This window comes from Diadema setosum, chromosome 11, assembly GCF_964275005.1.
Source record: "Diadema setosum chromosome 11, eeDiaSeto1, whole genome shotgun sequence".
Taxonomy (NCBI): domain Eukaryota; kingdom Metazoa; phylum Echinodermata; class Echinoidea; order Diadematoida; family Diadematidae; genus Diadema; species Diadema setosum.
The window spans coordinates 17,882,190-17,909,757 of record NC_092695.1 but is presented as its reverse complement, the minus strand read 5'-3'; the positions used below and the strand labels follow the sequence as shown (position 1 = coordinate 17,909,757).

General features: G+C 37.6%; 1 protein-coding gene across 1 annotated transcript; it reads left to right on the top strand.

Moving 5' to 3' along the window:
- Positions 1–2,633: 2,633 nt before the first annotated feature.
- LOC140235328 (medium-chain acyl-CoA ligase ACSF2, mitochondrial-like) lies at positions 2,634–19,895 on the top strand. The gene is made up of 13 exons (XM_072315353.1): positions 2,634–2,647; positions 4,180–4,360; positions 6,049–6,231; positions 7,985–8,103; positions 8,894–9,062; positions 11,347–11,442; positions 14,302–14,450; positions 14,755–14,923; positions 15,298–15,405; positions 16,279–16,430; positions 17,294–17,435; positions 19,258–19,368; positions 19,773–19,895. Exons 1-13 carry the CDS (start codon positions 2,634–2,636, stop codon positions 19,893–19,895), a joined length of 1,716 nt encoding a protein of 571 aa, XP_072171454.1.
- The last annotated feature ends 7,673 nt before the right edge of the window (positions 19,896–27,568 follow it).

Genomic DNA, 27,568 nt, shown 5'->3' with positions numbered 1-27,568 from the left:
CATTTGATATAATTTGATTTGATTTGATATGTTTTCTTCATTTTCGCAATGTTGATATATCGTAACAAACAAGTTACCATATGTAATCAGACATTGGACGTTGGACAAAAAGTAAATATGTGTATAATCATGAATATATAATAATAGTGATGAGACTCTTATAAAGCGCACATTTCTACCTAAAAAAGATACTCAAGGCGCTATAGAACAGAGTACATAATGTGTCACGTTACAACAGTATCACAGAAAATAATAAGACAATAAACCAACAAACAATAGGCCTATATACGTACACATACTATACATACAGGTATACAATATTGTTAATTTAAATTGAAAATATATGTCTTGAGATTCTTTTTGAAACCATCAATGGAAGATGCTTCTCTAAGGGATTTTGGTAGGCCATTCCATAGTTTTGGGCCCATATATGAAAAAACCCGATCCCCCCAATTATGCTTGATTCGAGGTACCTGTAATTTTAGCGAGTTTGATGAACGGAGATTGCGTGGTGGTTGGTGAAGATGAAGAGTATTTTGAAAGTAGACAGGGGCAAATTTGTGCAATGTACGGTAAACAAGAAGAAGAATCTTGAAGTTAATACGTTTTCCTACAGGAAGCCAGTGTAGGGACCGAAGTATTGGAGTAGTATGCACAGTTTTCTTCTTGAAAGTAAGTAATCTAGCGGCAAATTCTAAAGACGTTGCAGTTTACTTAGACTTAGACGAGACGAAATAAGAGCATGCATCAGTTTTTCTGCTGCTGATATAGTTAAATATCTCCGAATTGAGCCCAGGTTACGCAAATGAAATCTTACAGATTGGGATACATATGAAATGTGGTCTTTGAATGTCAGATTTGAGTCATAAACAACACCAAGATTTCAAACTTTGTTCGAAGGCTTGATATTACTATATACCAATCATGAAATATAGTTTACGTAAATTGATGTTATACACTAACAAATGGACAAATTGGTCATTCAATCAAATCATAAGGAACAATATTCAGGAAACTGGCATATGACATTGATATTACCCCAAGGTAAAATGGCCATGGCTTATATTTTACAAATCATCTGCGATGTGTCATAAAGGGGCCCTGCACAAACAAAACACTTAGGAGGTGCAGTTGTGTTTGCGCATGTATACAATATGATAGGAAATGATATCTTACCATGACACTAAATCCATCAAATGGGACCTACACGTTGAATAGTCAACTCTTTAATACATGTACATTAAACTAAATATTACGTGACATTTATATTATGACGGACTTTATATAGCTGGCAATGCTCTGATTCTAAATCACTTACGCAGCAAGCGCAAGCAGCTACTATTCATTCTTTTATATCTTACTGATATGTTAGCTGCCACATTTTAACTACAATGTTTGCAAGATCTACTTGCTCCTCTATACTACAAAACCGGGAACTTCAATCAAATATTGTGGAAACTAACCACTGGTATCGATACCATTGCGAATAGCTCTAATTGGTCACAGTATGCTAAGTCATTGACATGGCTTTGAGGGGCTCACTTACAATCACCTTCGTAGTTCGTATTCAATAGTTGTCACCCTTGACCGCAAGCTTGTTTGCGCTGAATTTTGTTCAAATATGACCCTGACTTCCTAATGAGGATATAGACCGTTTCAATTTCGATGGCCTATTCACCTACCGCCGCTAGCGGCGCTATAACGGCCGCCATAACTGGGAGCCAACGGGGGGCTCCCAGCGAGCTAGCTACCCGCCAGCGAGTTGCACTTGCAGCTAGCTAGCAGCCCAGCGTACCCATCGCGCATAGTTAGCCGGGCGCGGCCGCATGCGCCGCCGGCGGCCGCTGGGTCGGCGACCGCCGCGCTAAAATTGTGATTGTTTTACTCACTGTGGAAAAGTCATTCAGCGGCATCTAATGCCTTTCTTTTGGATAGATTGAGTAATTCAGACATATCGATCTAAAATGAAAGCTTCAAAGGATCAGAAAAAAACAAACAAACACATATTGTGCAGTTGTTTGGGTGCACAAATGACAGGCGAAAAACCGGAAATGGAAGCTGCACGTCAGTGTGTGAAATTCAGACACTACTGACGCATGAATAAACACAGCGGTATAAAAAATGCACAGATTTTCGAAACAAACTTTGGCCTATGCCTAATAGATTCTCTATTTGATATAGGCCTAGGCTTAATCACTGCATATTCATATTCGTAAAATAAAGTTGTTCATTTTAGAAGACAAGTTCAGATCAAAGATTTTGATAATTCATTTTTTTATTTTTTTTTAAATGCTTGGTGCAATACTTACCAAAGTTAGAATACACTTCCTGGTTATACTATATGACAAACATTTTAAAGCCTACACTACTGCCAAATGAATGTTTCAAGATGTGTAAAAAATTCTTATATTGTAAATTTTTACTTCTTCACTAAGCGTTCAGCATTAAATTGACCATATTCAACATGGTCCTGGAACTCTGAATTTGATAATTTTAATTTTTGATAAAGTGATACTTATAGATATTAAACTGCTATGAATGGTGGCAAACATCCGTTTCATAAGCATAATTCATAGTTAGAAAGTTTGATTTGAAAATCACTTTTGTAGATTATAATTTTAGGCGTTAGCGCGATGTTAAATGCAAGGTTACTTAGACCTTAAACAGTAGAATTTTTGGTTGTTGACATCAGGCAACGTAAATTAACTTCTTTAGTTAATACGGCTTAGAAACGCCTAGATTTGCCTTCAGTTTGGTGTACTTAGTTAGGCCTGCCGGAAGTTAGTGACAACCGAAAATGATATAGGATGTAGCTAGGGTTCTAGAAGTCAATAGGTCTAGACGGGTCTAGATCTAGTCTGGACTGTTGGCTAGAATTCTAGACAAGATCTAAAAAAACGTTAGACAGACTCTACCCCGCTGGTCCGAGAAAAGCCTAAAAAGGTTTAAGTTAACTGATATTATTACTAATTGATAGCGCCATATCTACTATCTAGCTCAAGATTCTGATTCCTTATTTGTATTTAATTATATCAGTTAACTGCTCAACAGTCTAGGCTCACTATCTAGACGTCTGTCTGCGCCTAGCCATAGTTCTCCCCAGGTGTTTCTATCCTCTTACACAAATGTGAATAGATGTAGTGACGGGGCTTACACGCGAGTACCCAGGTCATCGCAACAGAAATAGAGTCTACAAACACTCACGGATCGTACCGATATTTACCTTGAAGTTCAAGTTTGGGCTACAGCCGTATACGCCATCTACCCATTCGCTCATAGTCGGTATAAGTTGTTTAATTTTATTAATTAGCTAACGAAAAAAAAAAGTAGACTCTATAGTTGTCACAAATCCAGATGCGTCGATCGCTGCCCGCGCCAGAGATAGCTAGCTGGCCGGCTGGCACCGGGTGGTAAAAGCACTGGCTTCCGCTGGCAACCTTGCCACGCACGCAGGGCGCTTGCCGACCCGGCCTGTTTGGCCCCCAGTTATGGCGTCGCCTTAAGAGGGCGCACTTCCATGAACAGTCACTTGAATCGGTCTATAGCGAATGATATATGAGAACAAGACGTCACAATTACGTTGCCTATAAAAAGAAGGCGCATAATAACAGGTCAAGATCCATCTCTTTTTCAGTGGTACAATTGTAATTTGTTGTCATTAGTATTTATTATTGTCCCATGTCTAATTATTTTGCTTACACACCTTTTGCTCTTTTCAAATTTTCAGTTTTCCTGCTCCTCCATCTCCTCCTCCACTTCTGTTACTTTTCTTATATAGTTTTTTTTTTGAAGTATCACCTGTAAGATGACCTCCCAACTTAAGCAAAGTAAGCCTTCAAGGCGGCAGCGAAGCTGCGATGTATTGTCGTTGATATAAAATGAATAAACAATTAACATTATCATCATTATCACCATGTCGTTTTGAAAAATTCGACTCAAGGTGCTATCATATTCTACGAAATCAAATAAACAAGATGGTTGTCTTCAAATCATTAAAGTTTTGACGTTCAAAAACACATTTGCCCTACGTCTTGTGGAACTGTAACAAGAGTTGTTACCAGTACACAAATCCTTCTACAGTTCTATGGCAATCCTTTAAAAAAAATCTATCATCCTTAAATTATGGCTCTATTATAGTCGTAAGAGACTTCTCGTTTATTCATCATCACCTATTTGCAGATCTTGCTGGAGAAGAACCTGTGCTAGTCTCAGCTACTACAAAGTTGCAGAAGACAGCAGCTTTATAAGGAAAACTATTCCCGATGTCTTGGACGAGACCGTGCGAAATCGTCCTGACAGTCACTTCGTCGTCTTTTCCTCTGATCATGTGCGAAGGACTTTCAGACAATTCAAAGATGAGGTAAACGAAAAGAAGCGATGAAACTGTTTCTGATATCTGTATATTGCACACATCCCAAACCATAATGAAAATGCATTTATGTCGCAAATTGGTTGTGGACATAGTGGAATTGGATTGGAAAGATATGAATTTATTTCTTACGAAAAGAATTCAATCAGCTTTATCTTTATTTTCTTCGTTAAACCATTTAGAGTAATTCGAAGAATGAAATAGCAAACACGTATTAAAGAAAACATGATGAAGGTAATGACGAGGTGGAGCAGGAGAAAAGCTGACAAAAGGTTGGTGTGTGACGATTACAGCAACTTTTCAATCTGTTTTATTTTATTGATGACGACAGTAGCTTAACGAGTGCCATCACTCCTGTACAATGAAAAACAGTCTTAGGATGAGAGGAAATTCATACAAATCATAAATTGTATTCAGTCGAAGTGATTGTAAGTTAGATGGAGCGAACAGAAAGCAGAAATCTTAAATACGGGGTGTTTTCTGATTTCTTAGAATTTGTTTCCCTTTACCTTGAAGGATTGGCAAGGACAAAAGACACTTTCGAATTGTGCATGATTGCAGTCCTACCATATCACACCCAATCTTTGTTTCAACCTAAAGGCCCGAATTCACGAAGGTGGTACAAATAAAACCATGGTTTAAACCATGGACAAAAACCATGGAGCGCCAAGTGTGGCATGGAATATTTCGTTACGAAATCAGTCATTTCATCGGTGAAATGATTATTTTGTAACGAAATGACAACATTTTGTAACTAAATGAACATTTCGTCCACGAAATGATAATTTCGTTAACGAAACGGTCATTTTGTCGACGAAATGACCAATTTCGTAACGAAATATTCCGTGCGACACTTGGCGCATTATGGTTTTTGTCCATGGTTTAAACCATGGTTTCATTTGTACCACCTTCGTGAATTCGGGCCATAGAGTTTATGACGTAAAGTTAGTGAGTTATCGACGGTAAGTTCACTTACTAATTATCTTTCATTTTCTCTCTTTAGTTGCACCGTTTAAGGAAACAGAGCAGGAAGAGGCTGTATTCGTATAGTGTTCCCAGTGTGCTTGAAATCTTCAGGTTGTAACTGATGAATTTGCATTGAATATATTGCTTCATCGTAGGTTAACGACATATTGAGTTTAGTTCAAATATGATTCAATGTTACCCTGATATGCAAGTTATTTGTGTGTCAAATTGCAATCTGTAGACATGTTAAACGCTTATTCCGTATGTTCAAAAAAAAATTACAACGGGACCTCCGCAATGATGACTTTAAAAATAGTGAATCAATCTAAATGCAACTTCAGGGTATGAAACTATAAATGAGGATTTTTTTGTAGAGCATGTCAGGAATCCCTTCCCTCCAAGTTCTGTCCATCGTGTTCACACATTAATATGCAGTTCCAAGGACATCCAAGTCCTAAACTTTTAAGAATCACATGCTTCACAACGATTCACATTTCTCTGTGATCACTTAACCAAATTGAATGGGGTTTTCTGCAAAGTATTGGTAAGATGTTTTATTTTTAGACCCTAAAAAAGCATTCGGACAATTTACTCATATTGGAAGTTATCAATGCAAAAATCCGATTGTAATTTTTTTGGGACATACCAACAGGTCTATAGTATTGGTTGTCAGCTATCAATCCACGTTAATATTTTTATGTGTTCTCTGAAAGGTTGACAGGCTTGCCCTCGGCCTTGTTCGCATCGGGATACGCCACGGAGACCGGGTGGGAATCTGGGGACCCAACACCCTGGAGTGGCTACACACACAGTATGCTGTGGCGTCTATAGGCGCCATCTTGGTCAATGTCAACGCGGCATGTCGACCTTCCGAATTACATCACATCATGACCACGGTAAATAAATGTGCCAAAAAAGGGCATCCCTCCCCCCGCCCCCCCCCCCCAAAAAAAAAATGGATTAAAAAAAGGATTAGCCCAATTCTCATCAACCTACACTGTGGTGCTCCCTGAATATTGGCAACCTGAATACTAAAGTCTAATCTCAAGGGACACATACCTGTTTAGCACAGCAGAAAGATCAATCTCACAACGTCGTACTTCTTACAAGACTTTTATTTCAGAATGTTTGCATTATGATGCTTGTGTTTGACACGTAGCTTACACCTAACTTAAGTCATATTTGCTGTATATTTCCATCCGTAGAGTGCCTGCGTATAATAAATGTCTTTACAACTATCAACACCCCTCCCCCCAACTATTTTTATTTGTACCCGTTGTCTTCTGATAGCTTCCTGTAGTTCTTGAATTCAGACGTATAGGCATGGAAAAGGTTTACAGTTATTCTAATGTTCGTAACAATTCCATGTAAATAAATGGCATGTTGGCACCAGACGAGTAGATGTAACAAGTTAAAGCACTCGATGTTTGGAAAAGCTTTGGTAAGAATGTATAACGTGTTTTCCAAAGGCCTCAACATCCATGTCTCTTCACTCGGCAATAGAATACAAAAGGTGATAATTCTGCTCTATGCTACTCACTCAAAGGTCATAAATTATACAATCGATTGATGGTTCCGTCAGCACAAAGTAGCCTTGGATTGCCACAAAAGCGAATTTTAGACCGAGATGTCATTTTCAAGACAGTCTTAGGACAAGTTAGACTGTTCACACATTGTACTGTGTTAGCATCAGAAAAAACAGCTTTGCCGTGGTACCCACACATTGTCGTATCAAACTTTCAAATTTGGTGTGTATGAAGATCTATTGGTGTATTTGTGCATGTAAAATGCCCTTTGTGTTTGTACCCGACAAACCCTGGTTCTCATAGGAGTCTGAGCTGCTGGAGCGGGGTGTTAATCACCTTCAGTGATATTTCTAATTTATATGATCTTTGTTGTGTAAATCTGTCATTCCGCATTGTTAAGACATATTATAGATCTGTTGGGGGAACCGAGCGATGTGGCTGAGGCATATACCACTCACAATAGCGACATATCTATTTTTATTTATTTCCATTGTATTTTGTTTCTGCAATGCATCATCATGTCGTAACTTACAGTTTAACAATTTTGAATAATTTGAAGTAATGTTTTGATCAGTAATTTATTTGATATATCAATTTTGCTATCATTTCTTTTATGATTTATGACATTTCTCCCACTCATTTTTCTGTACATAGTAACTGCCATTTCCTGTTTTTGGTATTTTCTTTTTGGCATATTGAAAATGAAATGTATCACATCATACCCTTCTTTATGTTTATAGTATTTTTATACAGTTTGTATTGTTTACGAGTTTCACATTTTTATATTTATCAAAATTAGTATCCTGCATTCTTTTGGACATATTTGTATTACGTTTTCCTTGTTTATTCTATATAAACTGAAGTGATAACAATTATTTATGTTTTACTAACGCAATATTGCATTGTATTTGTTTTATATAAGCTTGTCTATATATGTTATCTGTACTATGTAATTTCACCTTTTTATATTTATATGATACTTTATACATATTTTGTAAAATCTTTTGTAATTTAGCCTGAGGCTGCGATGAATGAATGGGGGAAATAAAGATAGCATTAATAATACGTAACACAAGCTATAATGAGCATGATGTCGATACGCAACTCTTGCATAACGTGACAGGCAGGCATGAAGACACTGGTGTCCGCATCATCGTTCTTGACACAAGACTACTACGATATGATCGCTGAAATTTGTCCATCCATTACTTCATCATTGCCGGGAAAGTTACAGAGCCCTCAGTAAGTAGTTTGAGAATTGAATTAGCATTCCCAGACATAATGTTAAAGGGATAGTATAGTTTTGGTTGAGACCTAATTTCAGGTTTCCAACATTTTTCGGTAAGATAATGAGAAACCTCTTATCAAATATGAAAGAGCATGTAATTCTATGAGGAATTCAACATTTGATGAAAATTGGTTTTGAAATGGCTGAGATATCCAAAAAAGAGCGATTCTAATACAGTGTTGGACCCACACTTTTTACGATCACTATGTTTTTCTTTGTTTTTGGATGTTTTAGTCATGCCAAATTCCTCTTAAAATGGTATGCTCTGTACTATATCATAAGTGTTTTCTTGGTATCTCGCAAAAAGTTAAAAGCCCAATTCTCATCTCCACCAATACTGTACCATCCCTTTAAGTTTTGTGGCTCTTTTTTTTTTACTATATTATTTAGGTAAAAAAAATAGGGAGAGAACATCAGTGAATGAATACTACTTCAATATCATAATGACTTCCAAATGCGTGAAATTCTTCCGTTGAGTTGTTTTTATTGGAACTGATTAGTTTGTTAATCAGCCCTGTCACGAAATGATTATAGTAGAAATTGTTTCCAGCTGTACACTTCAAGAAATTACCAACACGACCAGAGTAGAACCTCATTTCAGTTGTTCGAATTTGGGAAAATATCGTGCTTAAACTTTGGTTATCAAAACAGTTAGATTATTGTTTGAGTGGTGATGTGTATTGTGAGATATGACAACACTTTTTTGTATAATTTATCATGATTTTATTTCGCTTCCGTGTCCAGACTCCCAGACTTAGAATCAGTCGTCATGTACGGTGGAGCAAAGCGACCAGGAGTTTACCTCATGGATGACGTCATGACGATGGGGAGTGATGACGAAAGCAATAAGATTCTAAAGGAATGCAGGAACAGGCTTCACTGCGACGACCCGAGTAATATGATTTTCACATCGGTAAGCGAATTGAAGTAAAATTGTTTTGATAAAACAGTAATTGTAAAGGAATTGTTTAGAGTGGATATAAATCTGTTGCTCTGAGGTGAACAAACTTTCCCTCGCATGGTTTTCTTCTGTTTTATTTTAATTCAGTCAGGGAGATTTTGGAGAGTAATGGTATCTGCTCGCCATCCTTGCTTCCTCCTTATGTGCCCTTGCAATGTTTTGTAATGTTTCCATTCGTAGTCATAAAGAGGAATATATTTTATCGTATCGTTATAAAGTTAAAGATTTAAAATAGTGAAGGTATTGAATACAAAATTTATAGAATGTATAACATATAGTTGAACATTCCATTCACAATCAGTGCCAGATGATGTTTGTTGATTATCTTTTCATTCAAGATCTGATATACTTCATTTATGCTTTTGAAGTCTCTACACTTTGGTTTTCCGAGACGAATTTAAAACTCAAGCAACTGCTTTTGATGGCGCTCTCATGTGATTTTCAATGACTATTTTCCAAGAGATTAATAACATTATTACGTGAAAATATATTGATATCACTTTTAAGAGCATATGACTATATTGTTTCTTCTATCGCTTAAATTATATCGTATTACATTGCACCTTGTATTATGGTATGTATTTAGCTTATGTCTTGCCATCTAAGTATCATGGTATCTGTAATTTTGTTTGTGTTTGAAAAAGAAGGCATGGCATTTTAAGAGTCTGCATTGATGAGTTTTCGTCCCCACAAACTAAATTATACCACATTATCAAGACTTGAGTATCCAAAAGGTTCACTTTCTGTTCTCAAAATCATTTCCAAATCAGCATAAATTTCACCACGACTTGTTAAAATATGCACAATGGTAGTTTATTGCGCTCCTCCTGAATAAGTGAAATAGGGTGTTAAACCTTCGCAGCAGAGCTTTCTGTATGCAAGTGTCCTCATTTGATCGTAATTGTCTAATCTTTCGAAACGATTGTTTTTTCTTGATACCAATCTTCTTCAGTAATCACTTGAAAACAATCTTCTAATCCATCATAATACGCTTCTTGTCGTATGAAAACAATCCTGTATTCACTCTAATCACGAGATAACAATCTTGAAATGACTGGGTAGTCCATCATAACTATTCTTCTGCGTATTTTTGCTACATGAAACAAACTCCTATTTTTTGCCCAGATTTTTTTTTCAGGTTTTGAAACGTGCTTTTTGTATTCAAACTGTTCAAAATAATGGTGCTTCGAACTGAAAGTACGAAGTACCTCCCGCTTGTACAGTATGACCAAAAAAAAAAAAAACAATCGGATTTCCGCATTGATCACTTCCAATATGACTAAACTATCTGAATGCTATTTCAGGGACTAAAAATATAACATCTTACCTATATTTTGCAGAAGACCCCATTCAATTTGGATAAATGGTCACAGAGATATATCATGGTCTGATGTCACGGGCATGTCACGGGTGTGAGCATCCAAGTTTAGCACTTGGATGCTCTTGGAACTTCATAATGTGTGAACACAATGGACAGGAACTTGGAGGGAAGGGATATTCCTGACATGCTCTACAAAACAAAACAAAAAAAAATCTGCATGTCTCTTTGGCAACTGAAGCGAATCGGATGTGGTTTCCTGTAAGATGTGGATAATAAATTATAGTTTCATACCCTGAAATTGTATTTGGATTGATTCACTATTTCTAAAGTTATCGTTGCGGAGGGTCCCGTTGTAATTTTTTGGGGGGACATACGGTATAGTGGTATGGACACAATTAACACACACAAAACACAATCTAGTGTAGATCAATCAAATATAGATCAATGTAGATTAGTTACATCAATCAACGTTGAGATTTCTTCTGTATGTAGCTTTTCATTAACTTTCTTCCTCTGCCTTATCGACAGATGCTTACAATATGTGATATGTGTAGAGATCTGTGATTACTTTGTGTTGAACTTTACCATTAGATTTCTCGTTTATAGGTTTACATTTCAAATGCAGAAAAATTCTTACTGCAGAAAAATTCATTCTTACTTTCTAATCCACATATTATGTGAATGGGGTGCATTTGTCGTGTTTTTTGTTTTAATACATTGCTTCGTACATCAGTTCATTAGGTGCAGCAAGTGTTAAGTTTTATGTAGTTTATTTTTGCACCATACTTGGAAATAAAATAATGTCATGAAGGAAAATGAAGTATACCATTTTCACACGTATTTCATGCAAATTTACTGACGCATTGCAAATCACTTTTTCACAGTCTTTTAATTCATCCCTGTGGCAACTTTTAGGGAACAACTGGTTTACCAAAAGGAGTATTAACTACGCACTTCAAGACTGTCAACAATATTTATCACACTGGTCTAAGGATGCGCCTGGACAAGATCGTGAGTTTAAAAGAAAATCTAATCTCGAATGGGTGGTATTCCTTCCCCGTATGTTATTCTTTTCTCTCTTCCCAATGCTCATTGACCTGTCATTTGGATATTTCTGCTGTAAAAGAAAAAAAAATCATCATTGTTAACATGATATTTCAAAGAAATATAAGTTGAGGTAAAAATGTATACATGAAGTAAAAAGAAGATTTCCAGATTTTGCATTTTTTTTTTTATTGAGAGATAGATAGGAATGTTCAGTTAATAGAATATATTACCAATTCATGGGTCAGATGTGATCTTAGAAACCAAAAAAGCTCGCTAAAATTCTACAAATAACATCTCCCTACGTAATGTGAAACAAAGCTGAATACATTTTTATTAACATGATATGAAAAATACTTGGAAAGTTATTGATACACCCATTAATAGAAACAAGGAAACACCTCGTATTACTACAATCAAACATAATGATCTCACAACTGCTGATCGAAGGTCTTTAGCTGATATCTTTAATCAGTATTTTTTTTACAAATAGGAAATAATCTTGCCCAAAAGATCCCACATTCCTAAAAGTTATTTGTTGATTTTTTACAAACTCCTAATTCCAGCTCTTTTTTTTTTCTCCCATCACACACAGGAACGAACTAATTGATATAGTTCGGAATTTAAAGAGTAAGAGAAGTGCTGGCTCTGATGATATTGATAATGTTCTTTTAAGAAATACCATAAATTTTATTGTTGATCCCTTCTTATCCACTATTTCTAAATTATTCGAAGAAGTTGTTTACTCCAGACTTTGGATTTTCTTAATAAACATAATGTCGTTTCTCATAATCAATTTAGTTTTCGGCAAGAACACAACAAATCTCATGCAGTCCTTACCTTCCTTGATAAAGTCTCTAAAGCTGTTGATAAAGGTTATCATACTATAGGTGTATTCCCGGACTTCTCCAAGGCCTTCGATACCATCGACTACCATCGACCCCAAAATACATCTTTGCAAATTATCCCGTTATGGTATTCGAGGTACGGCCTTGGAGTGGTTCAGGAATTACCTTACTAATCGCAGACAATTTGTTTATATAAATGGCCATATATCTGTTATGCACAATATCACTTGTGGTGTTCCGCTCACGCATGGAAGTTTACTTGGTCCACTTTTATTTGTTCTCTATATCAATGATATAGAAAATTCATCAAGTATTCTTTCCTTTTTATTACGTTTTTATTATTTGCTGATGATTCAAATGTGTTTTTTCTACCTCTGATCCTGAGTTATTGATTGATACGGTTGAATATCGAGTTAGATAAATTACTTTTCTGGACAAGAGCTAACAAATTTTCAATTAATCTTCAAAAAACTGAATGAATGCTTTTTAGTGATTCTTTGGAAAAATTACCCCAGAACATTTTCCAGGATAATATAGGCACAGAAGAAGTTTCCTCAATTAAATTTTTAGGTTTGTTTCTTGATAATAACCTCACCTGGAATTTGCATATTGATTCTATTTGCCGTACAATCTCTAGAAATATCGGCGTAATCAATAAAGTTGAATTTTATTTTCCCAAAAATGTTTTATTAATGTTATGCTCATTTTTTATTTTACCCTATTTGAATTATGCCATTCTCGCCTGGGGTAACACTTATTCCTCGTATCTAGAAAGAATATTATTGCAGAAAAAAACTCTTCGTATTGTTTGTAGAGAATCGTGGAGATGTCATATACGAATGACTTGTTTCATCAAAATAATATTTTAAAAATTAAGGATTTGTGTTGTTTAGATTTAGGACAGATTATGTACAAATTAATAAATTATTCCCTTCCTTTTGTGATTAATGCCATGTTTATTCAAAATAAAACTGTACTTTCATATCCCACTAGACAATCAAACGAATTTCATTTACCCCTGTCTAGGACGATTTTTACAAAATGTATATTCTCCTTTGCCGGACCTAAACTCTGCAATTCCTTTTGATAGCAGCATGAAAGAAGCTCTAAGCTTTAACACCTTTACTTTTAAATTAAAGGAGTTCTTTATTCATTCTTATATCACTGGGGACTTTCATTTTTGAAAGCCGCTAATTTATTTCTTTGCTTTAACGTCTTTAACTTTGTTTAATTTATTTCATAATCGTTATAACACATTATTCATATAGTCCATATCTCGGTAAGACTATAGTCTCATGTGCTTTGGCATCGACCCTTGAACTCTTCCTCCTTTGCTTCTTTCCCTGTCCTCCTCTTCCTGTCCCTTTTCTGACCTTTGACCTCCTGTTTATGCTTTCCACGCGTATGTATGAGAGCTGCTTTGTTTCTGTCTGTGCGTATTTGTTTTATGTTCTGTTTCCCCAAGCAATATGTCTTATCGTTTCGTTTGATTATTACTACAATTTACTTCTCATGAGGGGACTGCATTCAACCAAGCTAGGCTTTTTAGCAGTCCCCTCCATTTCCGACTTTTTTTCTTTGTTACGATTCAGTTACAGTTTGTCCATGCATTTCTTCATCTAAAGTATGTTTTGTCTCATTGTAAACAAATGACGTTCATTTAAATCTCATTTGAATATGCAAAAGTCACATTGTACTTTACTTTATTCATATGCAAAATGTCATATTGTATAATTTCGTCGGAAATTGAATAAAATGAAATCAAATCAAATCAAATCAAATCAAACAGATATACTTTGCAAATCTTTGCGTAGTTCTATACATTCTAAATTCGTTGTCTTGGGAATCGTTTAAACTTGTAACATTATAGATAACCTTTGTGTCCAAAGGTCTTGCTCATAATCAGTATTACATGACATTATTTTATCCGTTAACGTGTAGTCTGATGGTAGTTTTTCTATATGCACTTCCTATGCAGAGACATACATCGTGTGCCGCGGTACCGTTATCACACATATTTGGCACAGTGATCATCTCACTAGCTCATGTCCTGTTCGGTCTCAAGCTGGTGATACCATCTCCAAGTTTTCAGCCAGGGCCAGTCATTAAGGCCATCAACGATGAAAGGTACTATAGGCGTTTTTCTTCATCTCATTTCTCTCCCCCTCCCTCTCCCTCCCCCCCCCCCCTTCTTCACTTTCTCTTCCTTTCTCTCTATCTATATATCTATCTATATAATTACATATTATATGTGTGTGTGTGTTTGGGTTTTTTCTATTGTGTACGACGACGTATGTGCTTCTTTACCTCCTTCACTACTCAAAGGTAGTGCATGTATACTACGCCATTTGAAGGCCATGACTTTCAAAATTAGTTGTTATGAGTTAAACTCTTTCCGACAACCCACGCTCCCTGCAAATGCTTGATATAGGTGCACGATGTTTTATGGTGTTCCCACGATGTTCATCGCCCTCCTCAACCACGAATGGAGCAATCGATACGACATCACCAGTGTGAGGTCGATCTTCGTCGGAGCATCGCCGATACCGCCGGAGACCATGAGGCAGGCCACAGACGCCATGGGACTGGAAGAGCTAGTGGTTAGTTTGTCTTCTGTCTAATCCAGTATCATTGGTGGAAGATATTTTGATGATTCGTGATCACATCGACGAAAATAGAACAAAGATCAGGCTGTGAACAAAACCCGGTTAATGATATTGCACTCATGTCGCTGACATTTGACTCGCCATCCCCCCCCCCCCCCCCCATTAAGGTAAAGCAACGTCAGTGTCACTATGGTGTTTCGCATGGGGTTATCCAATGACCTGTAGAGCTCGGGGAGCCTTGTTCAATCAGTGTTTGTCTCGTAAGCTGTATGACGCGTAGGCAGTATGACTCGTGGGTTTAGAGGTCGTGACGTACACCCATTCGCATGACCAACTATTTTTTTCTTGTTCTGCATTGATGTATCCAGAGTGCCTACGGTATAACGGAAACTTCTCCTATCATCTCGCTCAGCACACCGCACGACTCAGAGGACCAACGTGTCAACACCGTCGGAAAAGTTTTACCCCATCTAGAGGTAATCATTTGAAGTAAAACTCTGTTAGTTCTCTATCTGTGATCTCATCAAATGGAAAGAAAAAAAAAAGATAGTACTAACGACATTGTTACCTTGCTACCTGTTTGATTGTTTTTGCTTCCTTGTTTGGTATCAATATCAAATACAGATAATCCATGGAGTTGCAGTTTACTTTGCACACTGTGCTGCTCTTTTTTTTTAAAGATAAAAACTGCAACAGAAGCACATTCACATCACATGCCAACACCCTGTTTTTCAAGAAACCGTTTACAGCTGCCATGTTTGTCTAAACTCCGTTAGCATGTCAGTTAATTCAGCTGTGAGTACTAAATGTGATGATTAACAACGCTCTCTGTGCATGGGACATGCTACCAATTATAGCCGTCGTACAAAGTCAAACTTAAGGCTACCAAACGTATTATGATTAATTTCTTTTCAGAATATGCTCATTCTAGGAAACCGCGTGACAAAATCACGTGAATTTTCGTGCATGGTGTATAGTTACAGATGATGAACTGATGAATATGCCAAGGAAACCGCGTGACAAAATCACGTGAATTTTCGTGCATGGTGTATAGTAACAGATGATGACTATGCAATCTTGTAGTTTCCCCTATCAAAGGCAAAATGCGTTTTATTCAGCGTAATATGATAGTTTTGTCATATTTGTTCTGAATCATCGGTACAACGGTATACTCACAAGTATAGCAAGCGTGCACACACAACCTTGCATAAGAGAGAGATTACACATGGAATATTCTGCTACATGCATGCGTACATAGATTATGTTGATATTGTGATGTTAAGTTATTTATGCATGCATTCAGGCATATAGTTAACATTCATAATATTAAAGAAAAAAAATTTTTTCAGGTGAAGATCATAGATCCTGAAACACAGAAGACGGTTCCCGTGGGGTCGCCAGGTGAGGTGTGCGTGAGGGGCTATGCCGTCATGGCGGGATACTGGAGAGAGGAGGCAAGGACAAGAGAGGTCATTGACAACGAGAACTGGTATCACACAGGGTAAGTTGATTGCCAATACCAAAGCGGAAATGTTTCGAGGGGAGTTGATGGATCCAGATGAAAATTTTCAGCGGATGATAGGAGCAGGAGTACGGATAGACTAATGCTTTCATTTGCATTTCCAGTATTCTCCTTGCCTGTCTGTCTGTCTGTCTGTCTGTGGCAGCTATATGTCTGTAGGTCGATCTGTAAAGGAAAAATTTCTCCAGACATTCGTCCACTTTTCTTAATGTATACCGGGCTGCCTGTCTTCCGAGTGCATATCTACTAGTATTGTGTTTGTATGTATATCATGTGCGCTCTTCGTTCGTACCCGTGTCTCTGTGTGTGAAAGTGTCCCTCATCACAGGATGTTTACAGGCCTACCTATTCCACAAACTTGTGTGATTCTTTTCTCTATTCTTTTTAAACTCCCTCTACATCAGGCATTCCATGTGGCGAGAACTGCGTTGAGTTTCCCTTTCTACATCTCATTAATATTTTTGTGTGATTCGAAATGTGCCTTTAACATGCATTTCTAATAAGATTATGAAGAAGATCGGTAACAACTGAACATATTAACTTGGCTCTATCTAAATAAAGGAATAGTCACGGATGACGATGCAAATGAAAAATTTGTAAACGTCACGACAAGTTTAAGGAGATCGGTGTCTAGTTTCACAGAGAGTTGAAGGGACGGTAGACAACAAGTCCTTTCGATGATCGACTCTTCCCAGCTCAAATCAATTCAAATCAATCAATCGATCGATCAATCAATCAATCAATCAATCAATCAATCAAGCAATCAATCAATCAATCAATCAATCAATCAATCAATCATGTCCGAGCCTCCTTGGGTACATCTGTAATGCCTCTCTTTGTAGCGATATTGGAACTCTGGACGATGCTGGATACTGCAGGATCATTGGGCGCACCAAGGACATGATTATTCGAGGAGGGGTCAACATCTACCCTACAGAGATTGAAAATTTCATTCACACTCATCCAGCCGTTCAGGAAGTGCAGGTGAGACTTATCATGATGTATGGAGCATAACTATATCATGATCTGAAAAAGAAAAATGAAAGCAAAAAAAAAAAAAAAAAAAAGATGCTTGCCTTCTTTCCTGAAGTTGTGTTGATAATTCCCGGCTTTCCGTGTGTGTTTGTTTTCTTGTGTACAGCAGAGAACAAACCTCTCTTCTCTACCAACTTGATGAATAACTATTAGCAAGGGAGTATGATAGCGAGAATCTATGTCGTTGAGGGCTGATGTCATGTCATTCTTGTGGATTAAGCTGGTAGGGAGAAGGTCTTGAACTCTGTTTCTAAAACAGCTTATTGGTGAATGTGATGATTTCGACATCGCTCTACATGGGTTAAGGGCACTTTCCCCCTTTCAGCACGAGGTACTTCAGTGTATCATCGTGTGAAGACTGCCTTCGTCATCATTTTATAAAACAAATAATGCACATCATAGAATGACAATTTTGAGGCTTTATTTTTCCTTCAGTAATATCGGTTGATAACATTCCTTACTTGTCGTGCGTACACTGCCTATGCAGTTCATGGTCCAGGTGAAAATTTTAATGTATATTCTTGCTTGCATGAATTTGAATTGGCACGAACACGAATTCACTATGTATGGCTGAAATGCCCTGAAAAAGTGGAGGAACTGCAAGCGATTATCATACTACAGATATGCTTTAGATCACCGTATCTTGATTGCCATAACATCATCGAAAGGCGATGTATAAAACTTCCTTGCTATTTACTAAAGATACCCATTTTCTTTTTTTAACTTGGCCCCCATTGAGTTTTCTGTTGATGATATAAACACGTGGGGTGTTATTCTCAAAATCGTTGTTCTCGTTTCCGAACCACTGATCTCTCTAGGAAGATATCAGTGTTCCGAACTCTCACGGTAATGGTTGTCTCCGATAGACCACTAGAGGGCATGCTGTCTTGCTGTACGTTGGTGTGCAATTGAGTTCACATAACAGTGAAGGCAGGAATATTACTCATCTCTCTCTAATTTTCTCTCCCTCCCGCTCTCACCATATATCACTCTCTTTCTTTCTATTTTTCTTTATCGCTCTGTATTTTACTCTCGATATTTCACTTGATTATTTAGATGTAATTGACGATCAGATTGGGCGAAGAAATTGATAACTGCGTTATACAAGGATTTAAAAATATCTTTGAGTTCCATTGAATATAGCAAATCCAATATCGTTGTTAAAAGTGACATTTGCACCTTTCCAAGATTGCCAAAGTCTCAACCACATGGCTTAAAAGTCACCATTGACCAAAGCACTTCTGAGATTAATGTACCTGCCTTGTAATTCATGTCATGCTGTTCATCCTCCCAATATCTTAGATTATACGTTCAAAGTACTCATTGCCGTTCAGCATAATAAATATAATGTGTGATTTCCCACTATGGATGTGTGAGAACTCCACGGATAGCTCAGCTTGTATCATAAACTGATTATATAAGCGGCGTACAATATTCAGTATCTCATTATATTGCCATGTGTGCATTTTTACTATGAGATAGAAGGGATACACTTGTAATTACAGTCATCCAGGTCTGCATTTATTCACACCTAGGTTATCCATCCTGGCGCTCAGTGTACTGTAAAATACACATGTATTGTTTCAGTTACTTCTGTTGTGTGTGTGTGTGTGTGTGTGCAGAGTGTGTTCAAAAGTCAACGAATGAAATATGATTATTAATCCAGAGGAATGATCTGTTAAAATATCTTTGTAATCATACTCATTCAAAATGTAAATTGCTGTCACGCGTCAATTTCTACTGTTATTATCATTAATCTTGACATGCTAAGGTGGTTGGAGTACCGGATAGCTACATGGGAGAGGAGGTGTGTGCGTTTGTTCAACTCAAGCCTGGAATGGAGACTACGGTAGAAGACCTCAAAGTCTTCTGTAAAGACAAGGTAATGTTTATCAATGTTTTAATTATGGATATCCAGTGACGTGCCTTATCATTACAGCTATCCCTAGTTTTATGAAAAAAAAAAAACGCATTACAATCTCGGGAATCCAGTGAGCTTGTTTCGGATTTGCGAAGTCAAGCAATTGACACCGGCAAGCTATCTGAATGCCATATTCGCAAACTTACATAAGATTTCAGCCGAACCTACTTATTGCAATAATTATTCATTTAATCGTGTGTTTTATCATATCCATATCTTGAAATCTTGGTATACTATAGTAATCTTAGGCAAAATTATAGTAAAAAGAAAAAAGAAAAGATTGAATGAAAATCGTTCAAGTTGTTTGTTTCTTGTTGAATACTTGCGCGACAATAAGTGATGTTCATACTTTCTCATCCCGCCAGATTTCACACTACAAAATCCCGCGATACATCCGCTTCGTCCGGGAATACCCGATGACCGTGTCCGGCAAAATCCAGAAGTTCGTGCTGAGAGAGCAGTGGAAGGCCACAGCAGCGGAGGAGTGACGTTTCTTGGAAGAATGATTCAAGATGGCTGATGCTCCGTTGATAACTTATTTTGTAATGATTACAAACGCCATCAAACTTTATTTAATCATGGTTATGATCAACAAACGCAAGTTTCATTCGATATAACTGGGCCCTGCTTCATAAAGCTGTTCGTAAAGTTAAGCATGACTTTACGAGTGACCGGAATTATAAAGTGCCAATATGTTTGCCCATTTTTCCCTTACTTTTACAACAAAGTAAGACTTCATATCAATACTCCAGCTACACATTGGGGCGACCACTTTCAACTGAAAATTTGTTTTAACATGTAAGAATGATCATTATCATCTGCAAATTTCAACTTTAGCTATTGAAATTAACAATGATTAGGAAACCCACTAGGCTTGCCATATCGTTCGTAAAGTCGTGCGTAACTATACGAACCTGCAGCTTTTCCAGAGGTGCTGGAGGCGTACGTGTTTGAGCTGCCCCACATATCATGTCCCTCAAAAAGTCCCTTATCCTCTTCCCTCTCTGTGCCCCGCTGGTCTACTATGCATTTCGATGAAATAGTCATCTTCAGAAAACTACGTTTTGACGTCCCACTGCTTGGCCTAATACTTGACATTGCGGTGTCGATGAGTCTATTAGATTGTGACAAAACTAAACGATCAATATAACTTGTGAATATTCATAATTCTTTGCGTGATAGTTGACTTTGTTTTTCAGACTCCATCCAGTTGTAAACAGGCATGAGATAACAAAATGATAACCATCAAGATTAAAATGTTTGTCTGATTTGTTCAGTGTAGCTGCCATATCTCTACAAATTCAGTCAGTTTTACGTTAAGACTCAGTTATTTGGGGACGGAATACAAAATGTAATCTTTGACTCGCCGAAATGTAGGAGGGTGTATTGTCCAATTGATTAAAAAAAAAGACTTATAGAATAGGCTTGCCAGTAATGTCAAATGTCAGTTTTGATCGTGTTATGTCTTACCGGTACACTCTTATGCAGTTTGAATAAATGCCATGTTTTCGATGTTTTGTTTGTTTAGTTTTTTTTTTTTACATAAAAAATACAACGAACAGAAGTTAAGTCTATGAAAATGCACTTGGCCCTAAATTCAAAAACAATTTTAAAAAGTGTTTCCCCGAGGAGTTAGCATTTAGCTACTCAACTCATCCGTCTATAAAGTACAGTTGGTAGTTTATGAAGGCTGGAATCCAGTTTGCATATGGAGAGTCTGACAACCCTTGGACCAGCTTTCTGTTGGTTGATGTTGATGAAAACGAACGCTTTTTGAGTTGTAAACACTGTCCAAGCAAAAGACAGCATCGACACCAGATCCAACATAAAATTATAATGATCGTAAAACAGCCGGGAGCGTTGACTGCATGCTACCTGCATGCTTGTCATCATCAACAAAGACTAGCATTCGAGGAAAATTAACGACGGATCATACGGTATATATTTTTGTTTTGTTTTGTTTGTCTAAAATGTGCAAATCTTTAACTGAGAGGACCATACCCCACCACTAGCCAGAACTGATCGACATGGCGATTCACTGTGTGTATAATAGATAGCACGACTTCTCATGAGGTTCCTGCCAAAGGGGATACTATACAGTGCACAGATTCCTCGTCGGTGAAAAACTCACCGTATAGCCGCGAAGGCCTGATGGGTGAGATCGTGAAGAGATCACTGGGAAAATTCAAGACTATCATGGACTTGTCCACTATAGCATCAATGCGTAACATACCTGTATGTGCTTTCTCGCATCAGTATCATAATGTCACGATTATAACAGTTTTCACAACAATCGCGGACTTTGACGATGTGCGTATGGCGTACTCACACTGTGAATGTCCCTTGAAGCTCTCTACGGATGATACTAGAAGTATTCATTCCATTATAACAGACTCCCTTTATACGAAAATGTGTTCTTGTACAATATCATATCTGTCTTGGCAATGGCATTTCAGTATGCATGTCTCTTTCCTCTATGTTCTCCTCTCAGCTAAGTATGTGATGTACTTGTCTGCAGGTATCCCTCAGTGCGAAACAGCGTGGTTGATATACAGTCAAACCTGTCTATATAGCGACCGAAGTCTATAGCGGCCACCTGCCATATGCGACCATTAAACACAATTCCCCCAAGAGAAAACACATGTAAACGACTCTGTCTATGGCGGCTACCTGTCTATAACGGCCACTAATTTCGTCTCCCTTGGGTGGCCGCTTTAGACAGGTGAGACAATACATTGTAAATTCAAACTAACGACTTTTCATTTTAAAGGGGTGGTACAGTATTGATGGAGATGAGAACTGGGCTTTTCACTTTTTGCGCGACACCAAGAAATAGTACAGAGCATACCATTTGAAGAGGAATTCAAAGATTATTTGATGAAAATCGGGTTTGGAATGACTGAAACATCCAAAAACAAAGTAAAACAAATAAAGTGTGGGTACCACACTTTATTAGAATCGCTCTTTTTTGGATATCTCAGCCATTTCAAAACCAATTTTCATCAAAGTAAACTTTGAATTCCTCATAGAATTACATGCTCCTTCATATTTCATAAGAGGTTTCTCTTTATCTCATCAAAAAATGTTAGAAACCTGAAATTAGGTCTTAACCAAAACTATACGATTTCTTTAATCCCCTTTTTCTGTACCAGCGATATTGTTCGAAGACGTTTTAATTCGTAAACCTCAGACCAGTTTGATTTAAGTGTATATAACATATGCTGTGACACACACTTGCCGCTTTCGTGTCGTCTCACTCAAGAAAACAATCACTTACCTCCCAATTTCTCAAATGATTCGACATTCTTGCTAAAGAAGAGTGGTATAGGGAGCGTTAGATTTTCGCGACGCAGATGTTCAGAGGCATGAGAGGGGAAAATTGTTTTGCGCATGCACATTATCGTTCATCAAAATCGACCTCGCGTCGTCTGAGTTTGCACGGTCGGTTATAGGGCTCACACCGGTAAATACAATGGAATATCTCTGACCGCATCACAAAATCGTACCAAAGATATTAAAATAAATGAAGAAAAAAAATAATTAAAATTACAAAAGGCAGTTTGGCGGAAACGGAATAGCTGTAGATATTGAGTATGAATTCCTTTACAAACTGCATTTTGATTAGAAGATGAAAGCTTTTCTCATGGAATTTGAAGGGACTATAAATTTGATTGGGGGCATGTACAGAAAATATGTGATTTTTTAGTAAAAAGAACTCGTTATAGTCTTGCTTTGCGAACCCTTGGACAGAGTTTGAGCTGAAGAACCCCCCCCCCCCTGGAAATTGATGGATGAAAGGTTATAGGTCTACCTAACTTTTTCAGGTTACCGAAGATGAAACACCTCATTTCTCCCAGCTATTTTACATAATTTTTTTTTAATTTTGAATTATAACACACGTCTCTATGGGGAATTATTTACCCGTGTGAGCCCTCTAGTTAATTTTGTGTCGGCTCAATTCGTACCGCAGAGAGCTACTTGATGGAATGATCCCATGGGGCGCCATTTTACTATGTACATGCTGCGTCCTTGCGTCCTTGTCATACGTCAGGACATTTTCTTCGTAATTTTATACGATACTTGAGACGCATTGGCCCGAATTCACGAAGGTGGTACAATTGAAACCATGGTTTAAACCATGGACAATTTGTGTGGTGCGCGAAGTGTCGCATGGCCTATTTCGTTAGGAAATCAGTCATTTCGTCGACAAAATGATCATTTCGTACAAAATGACAACATTTCATCAACGAAATGGTCATTTTGTCGACGAAACGACTGATTTCGTAACAAAATAGGCCATGCGACACTTGGCGCTCCATACAAATTGTCCATGGTTTAGGGCTCACACTTGTAAATAAATGGAATGTCCCAGACCCCTTCACAAATTTGTACCAAAGATACCAAAATAAGTGAAGAAAAATTGATTAAAAATCAATAATGCAGTTTGGAAAAAACTGAATAGCTGCAGATATTGAGTATGAATTCCTCTACAAACTGCATTTTTGTTGGAGGATGAAAGCTTTTCTCATGGGATTTGAAGGGACTACCGGTATGTTTCATTGGATGCATGTACAGAAAATAGGTGATATTTTGAGTGAAAAGAACTCGTAGTCTGGCTTTGCGGACCCTTGGACAGAGTTTGAGCTGAATAACCCGCCTTGGGAATTTGATGGATGAAAGGATTAATCTCACTTGTCCAGGTTAGTGAAGATGAAATGCTTCATTTCTCCCAGCTATTTCAAAGAATTTTTTGAATTTGAATTTTAACACACGTCTCTATGGGGAATTATTTACCCGTGTGAGCCCTGCACACAATGGTTTCAATATTGTACCACCTTCGTGAATTCGGGCCTATGCTTTTTTTCAGCCATTGTGATACCTCAGAATACTGTATTTCTTAACATTTTAGCGATGTTTATTGGATTAAAGATGAAGGGTGTGCCATAGCGGAATTTACCAGTGTTAATTAGGTCAAATAGCAAGCGTATACGTTCTGCAGAAATATCAAAAGGGTCCCATGAGCAACCTTCATAGAATTTCATTGTATTTCCACGGTAAAGAGCAATTCCTGATTTCTTTATCAATACGATTTTCGACTGTTTCTTCTATAAGACGTCATAATTTTCAATATTTTACCTCTTTTACACACACACGCACACACACACCTTCTCTTAAGTATGACCCATGGAGATATTGGCGTATAACGATATGGTGTGAGCATTATTCTTTCTCCGAAGAATAGAGTACATATCGGAAACAAACGACTTGTCACCAACGAAAATGTTTAACAACCTCAGTCATTGTGTGTCAAGGTTATATCTACAGCTGCTAACATTCACATAACAGAATATCAGTGCCAACAGCTGTATGAAAGGGAAAGACAAGCACTTCCTGTGGCTTTCAAGCCATAGCCTTATAAATTGTTCAGTCGAGCTAAAAACATACCAGCATATTCCTGCCCGTCGTGAACAACAGGCGATGGATTTGTACGAAAAAAAAAAAAAAAAAAAAAAAAACCTCTCATGATACAAAAGGTTTGATGAACAACGTTACGACTGTGCAAAAATAAATATTGGTATGGTGTGTTGAAGGTGCTGGTTCTCTCTCATGCCAAGGTACAAAAAAAAAAAAGTGGTGCCCTCAACGGATACCGTCCGTCGTATACTCGACCAGTTTGGATTTATAATAAGTATAGAAAGTACTCGGTCCCCTCGTAGCGGGAAATTCTACAACGGGGATTTGTTTTTTGACTCTGTGACTATGTGACGCGCATGCAAAACATTGTGTCCGTGGCCGTAGGCAGGATTTTTTCTTTTTTCGGGTAGAGATGGGGGTGAATGGGGGTTCCACATTGGGTGGAATGTTTGGAAAATTCACTCTACAGCTTAAGGAAAATGGATATGAAGGAGAATAAATGTGTACAGATTAATCATGGAATCCGTCAAATCCAGTTCGACGTGTGAGTCTTAAAGGAGACCTCCGGGTGATTCTCAGATTTTTACATTTGTACAACTATAAATTAGTTATTCTGAGGACAGAGTTTCAGAATTTGTGATAATTGGGATGAAGAATAAGAATATTTTCAAAAAATAGAACAAATTGCAATGAACAAGGATGATGACATGGCAGAGTCACCATAAAAATGCATGAGTTGGGGCTCAAGGAAGCAGAACAAAAGAAGAAGGCATGCATAGATTACAGACAGGTGAACTTGCAAGCAAGCGGTATTGTTATTGGAATTACACTGCTATCATTTCTGAAATATGTGAGCCTTCTATGTCATCATCCTTGTTCAGTGTAATTTGTTTAACGTTTTTCAAAGTATTGTTTCTCTGCTCAAGAACCACAATAAATTCCACAAATCTATACAGGGAGTTGTCGATTTATGTACTACATGATGTGAAATTATGAAAATCGTCTGGACTGTCCCTTTAACTGCGTACTAGTACACGTACCGTAGATAGTGCCTATCAATATCTTTATTAGCCTTTAAACAAGGCGACTCGCTCTGCGTGCCCCCGTATAGCGCGTTTACCCCACAAACCTGTTCGCCGGTGTCACAGGCGATCCGTTCCGGCCAGTCGATAAGTTCCGCCGGAACTTATCGGCGGACTGTGGCCGGTATATAAGATCCCCCAGATCCAATCGGCGGGATTTTTGCCTCACCGCCGATAAGATCCCCCACCGCCGATTCGTTCCGGGTCTCTACCGTACAATGTATACAAAGTGGTAATGGGGAAACACCCCTTCAGTGAAATGTACTCTTCCAGTCTCCCTCTACAGCCAATGAACTTCTCCAAATCTCTCTGACCAGCCAACCGAACAAAGTTGCCAATTTGAAACCCGGACTACAAAGCGATTCCTTTTTCCCCTTCCTTATCTCTTTCGTCGTCATGGTGGCCATGGTACAGTCACAGAACTCTGCTCTGTAGAGTTCTGCACGATGTGACGTTGAACATGCCAACCTCTCTCTGATTTGAATCATTTTGAACAGAATAACCGAATGAGTAACTGTAATTGGGATGTTCGGCATGCTTCATGTTAACTACTGTAATACAAGGACCTTCATATTAAACATACTATGGGCTCAAATAGTCCACCTTCATTTTAATGTCTATTTTCAGGGCACAGAGTCTAATCATTTTAGTGCGATATAACGACCAATATGGTCGTCAACGTCATACATGCATGTTCGTTTGGTTCATTATTTTTTCAGTTGTAACAACTAAAAATGACGCGATGAATTTTGTTTTTGTGTGTTAAGTTGTCTTTATTATATGTTGTGTCCGTGTGTATGTGCATATGAATGTGTGTGTGTGTGTTTTTTTTTTTCTCTCTCTCTATTGGGGAGGCGGTCTATCTATACACAGAGATTACTTCAAACAGGAAGGGTATTCTAAAGAGATACAGTATAGTTTTTGTTGAGATGGGCGATTGAAAATTTAACGTTTTGCAAGACTTGTAATTAGAAAGCACATTTGAAATAGAGAGCGTACGATTCTAAGAGAAATTGAAAGTACATTATACAAAATCGGTTTTATACTGAAAAAAAGACATGTGTAGTGGGCAGATAAGGTGGGTCCATCCTTTAATTAGGGTCTCTTTGTTTATACAATGCGAATAAAAAAAAAACCGCAACAAGATTTGATTTCAAATTTGTGAAGATTGTGTTAACTTTACACCAAAGTGAGTAGCAACATCTTAAAACCATATGATACTCCTCTTCAAAATGATAATTATTTATGCATACACGGTCATGGATGGCATAAGTAATCATTCTTTTTAGACAATGGGTAAATTGGACTTGGGACCAAGTTTAGACCCTGCAAGAATCAATGCACCTTATCAGAAATTAACTTAACAAATTAATGGAATAATGAAATTAATAACCACAACTTACCATTGTTTTTTCGGATATCTCTTTTTAACATTACATCCCATGCCCCTCAACATGGCCACCATTCCTTCCCACACAGAGATTAGCTCTTTTCTACATCTCACGCACAACTCTGCGAATCATTGTGGCTTGATGGCGTAGAGCTTCAAATTCAGTGATTCTTTGTCTCAGAGTTGCAATGTCAGGTTGAAGGGTAATGAACACTTTGCTCTTGAGATAACCCCAAAGGGGGAAAAATTGCAAGAAGTCAGATCCAGAGATTCT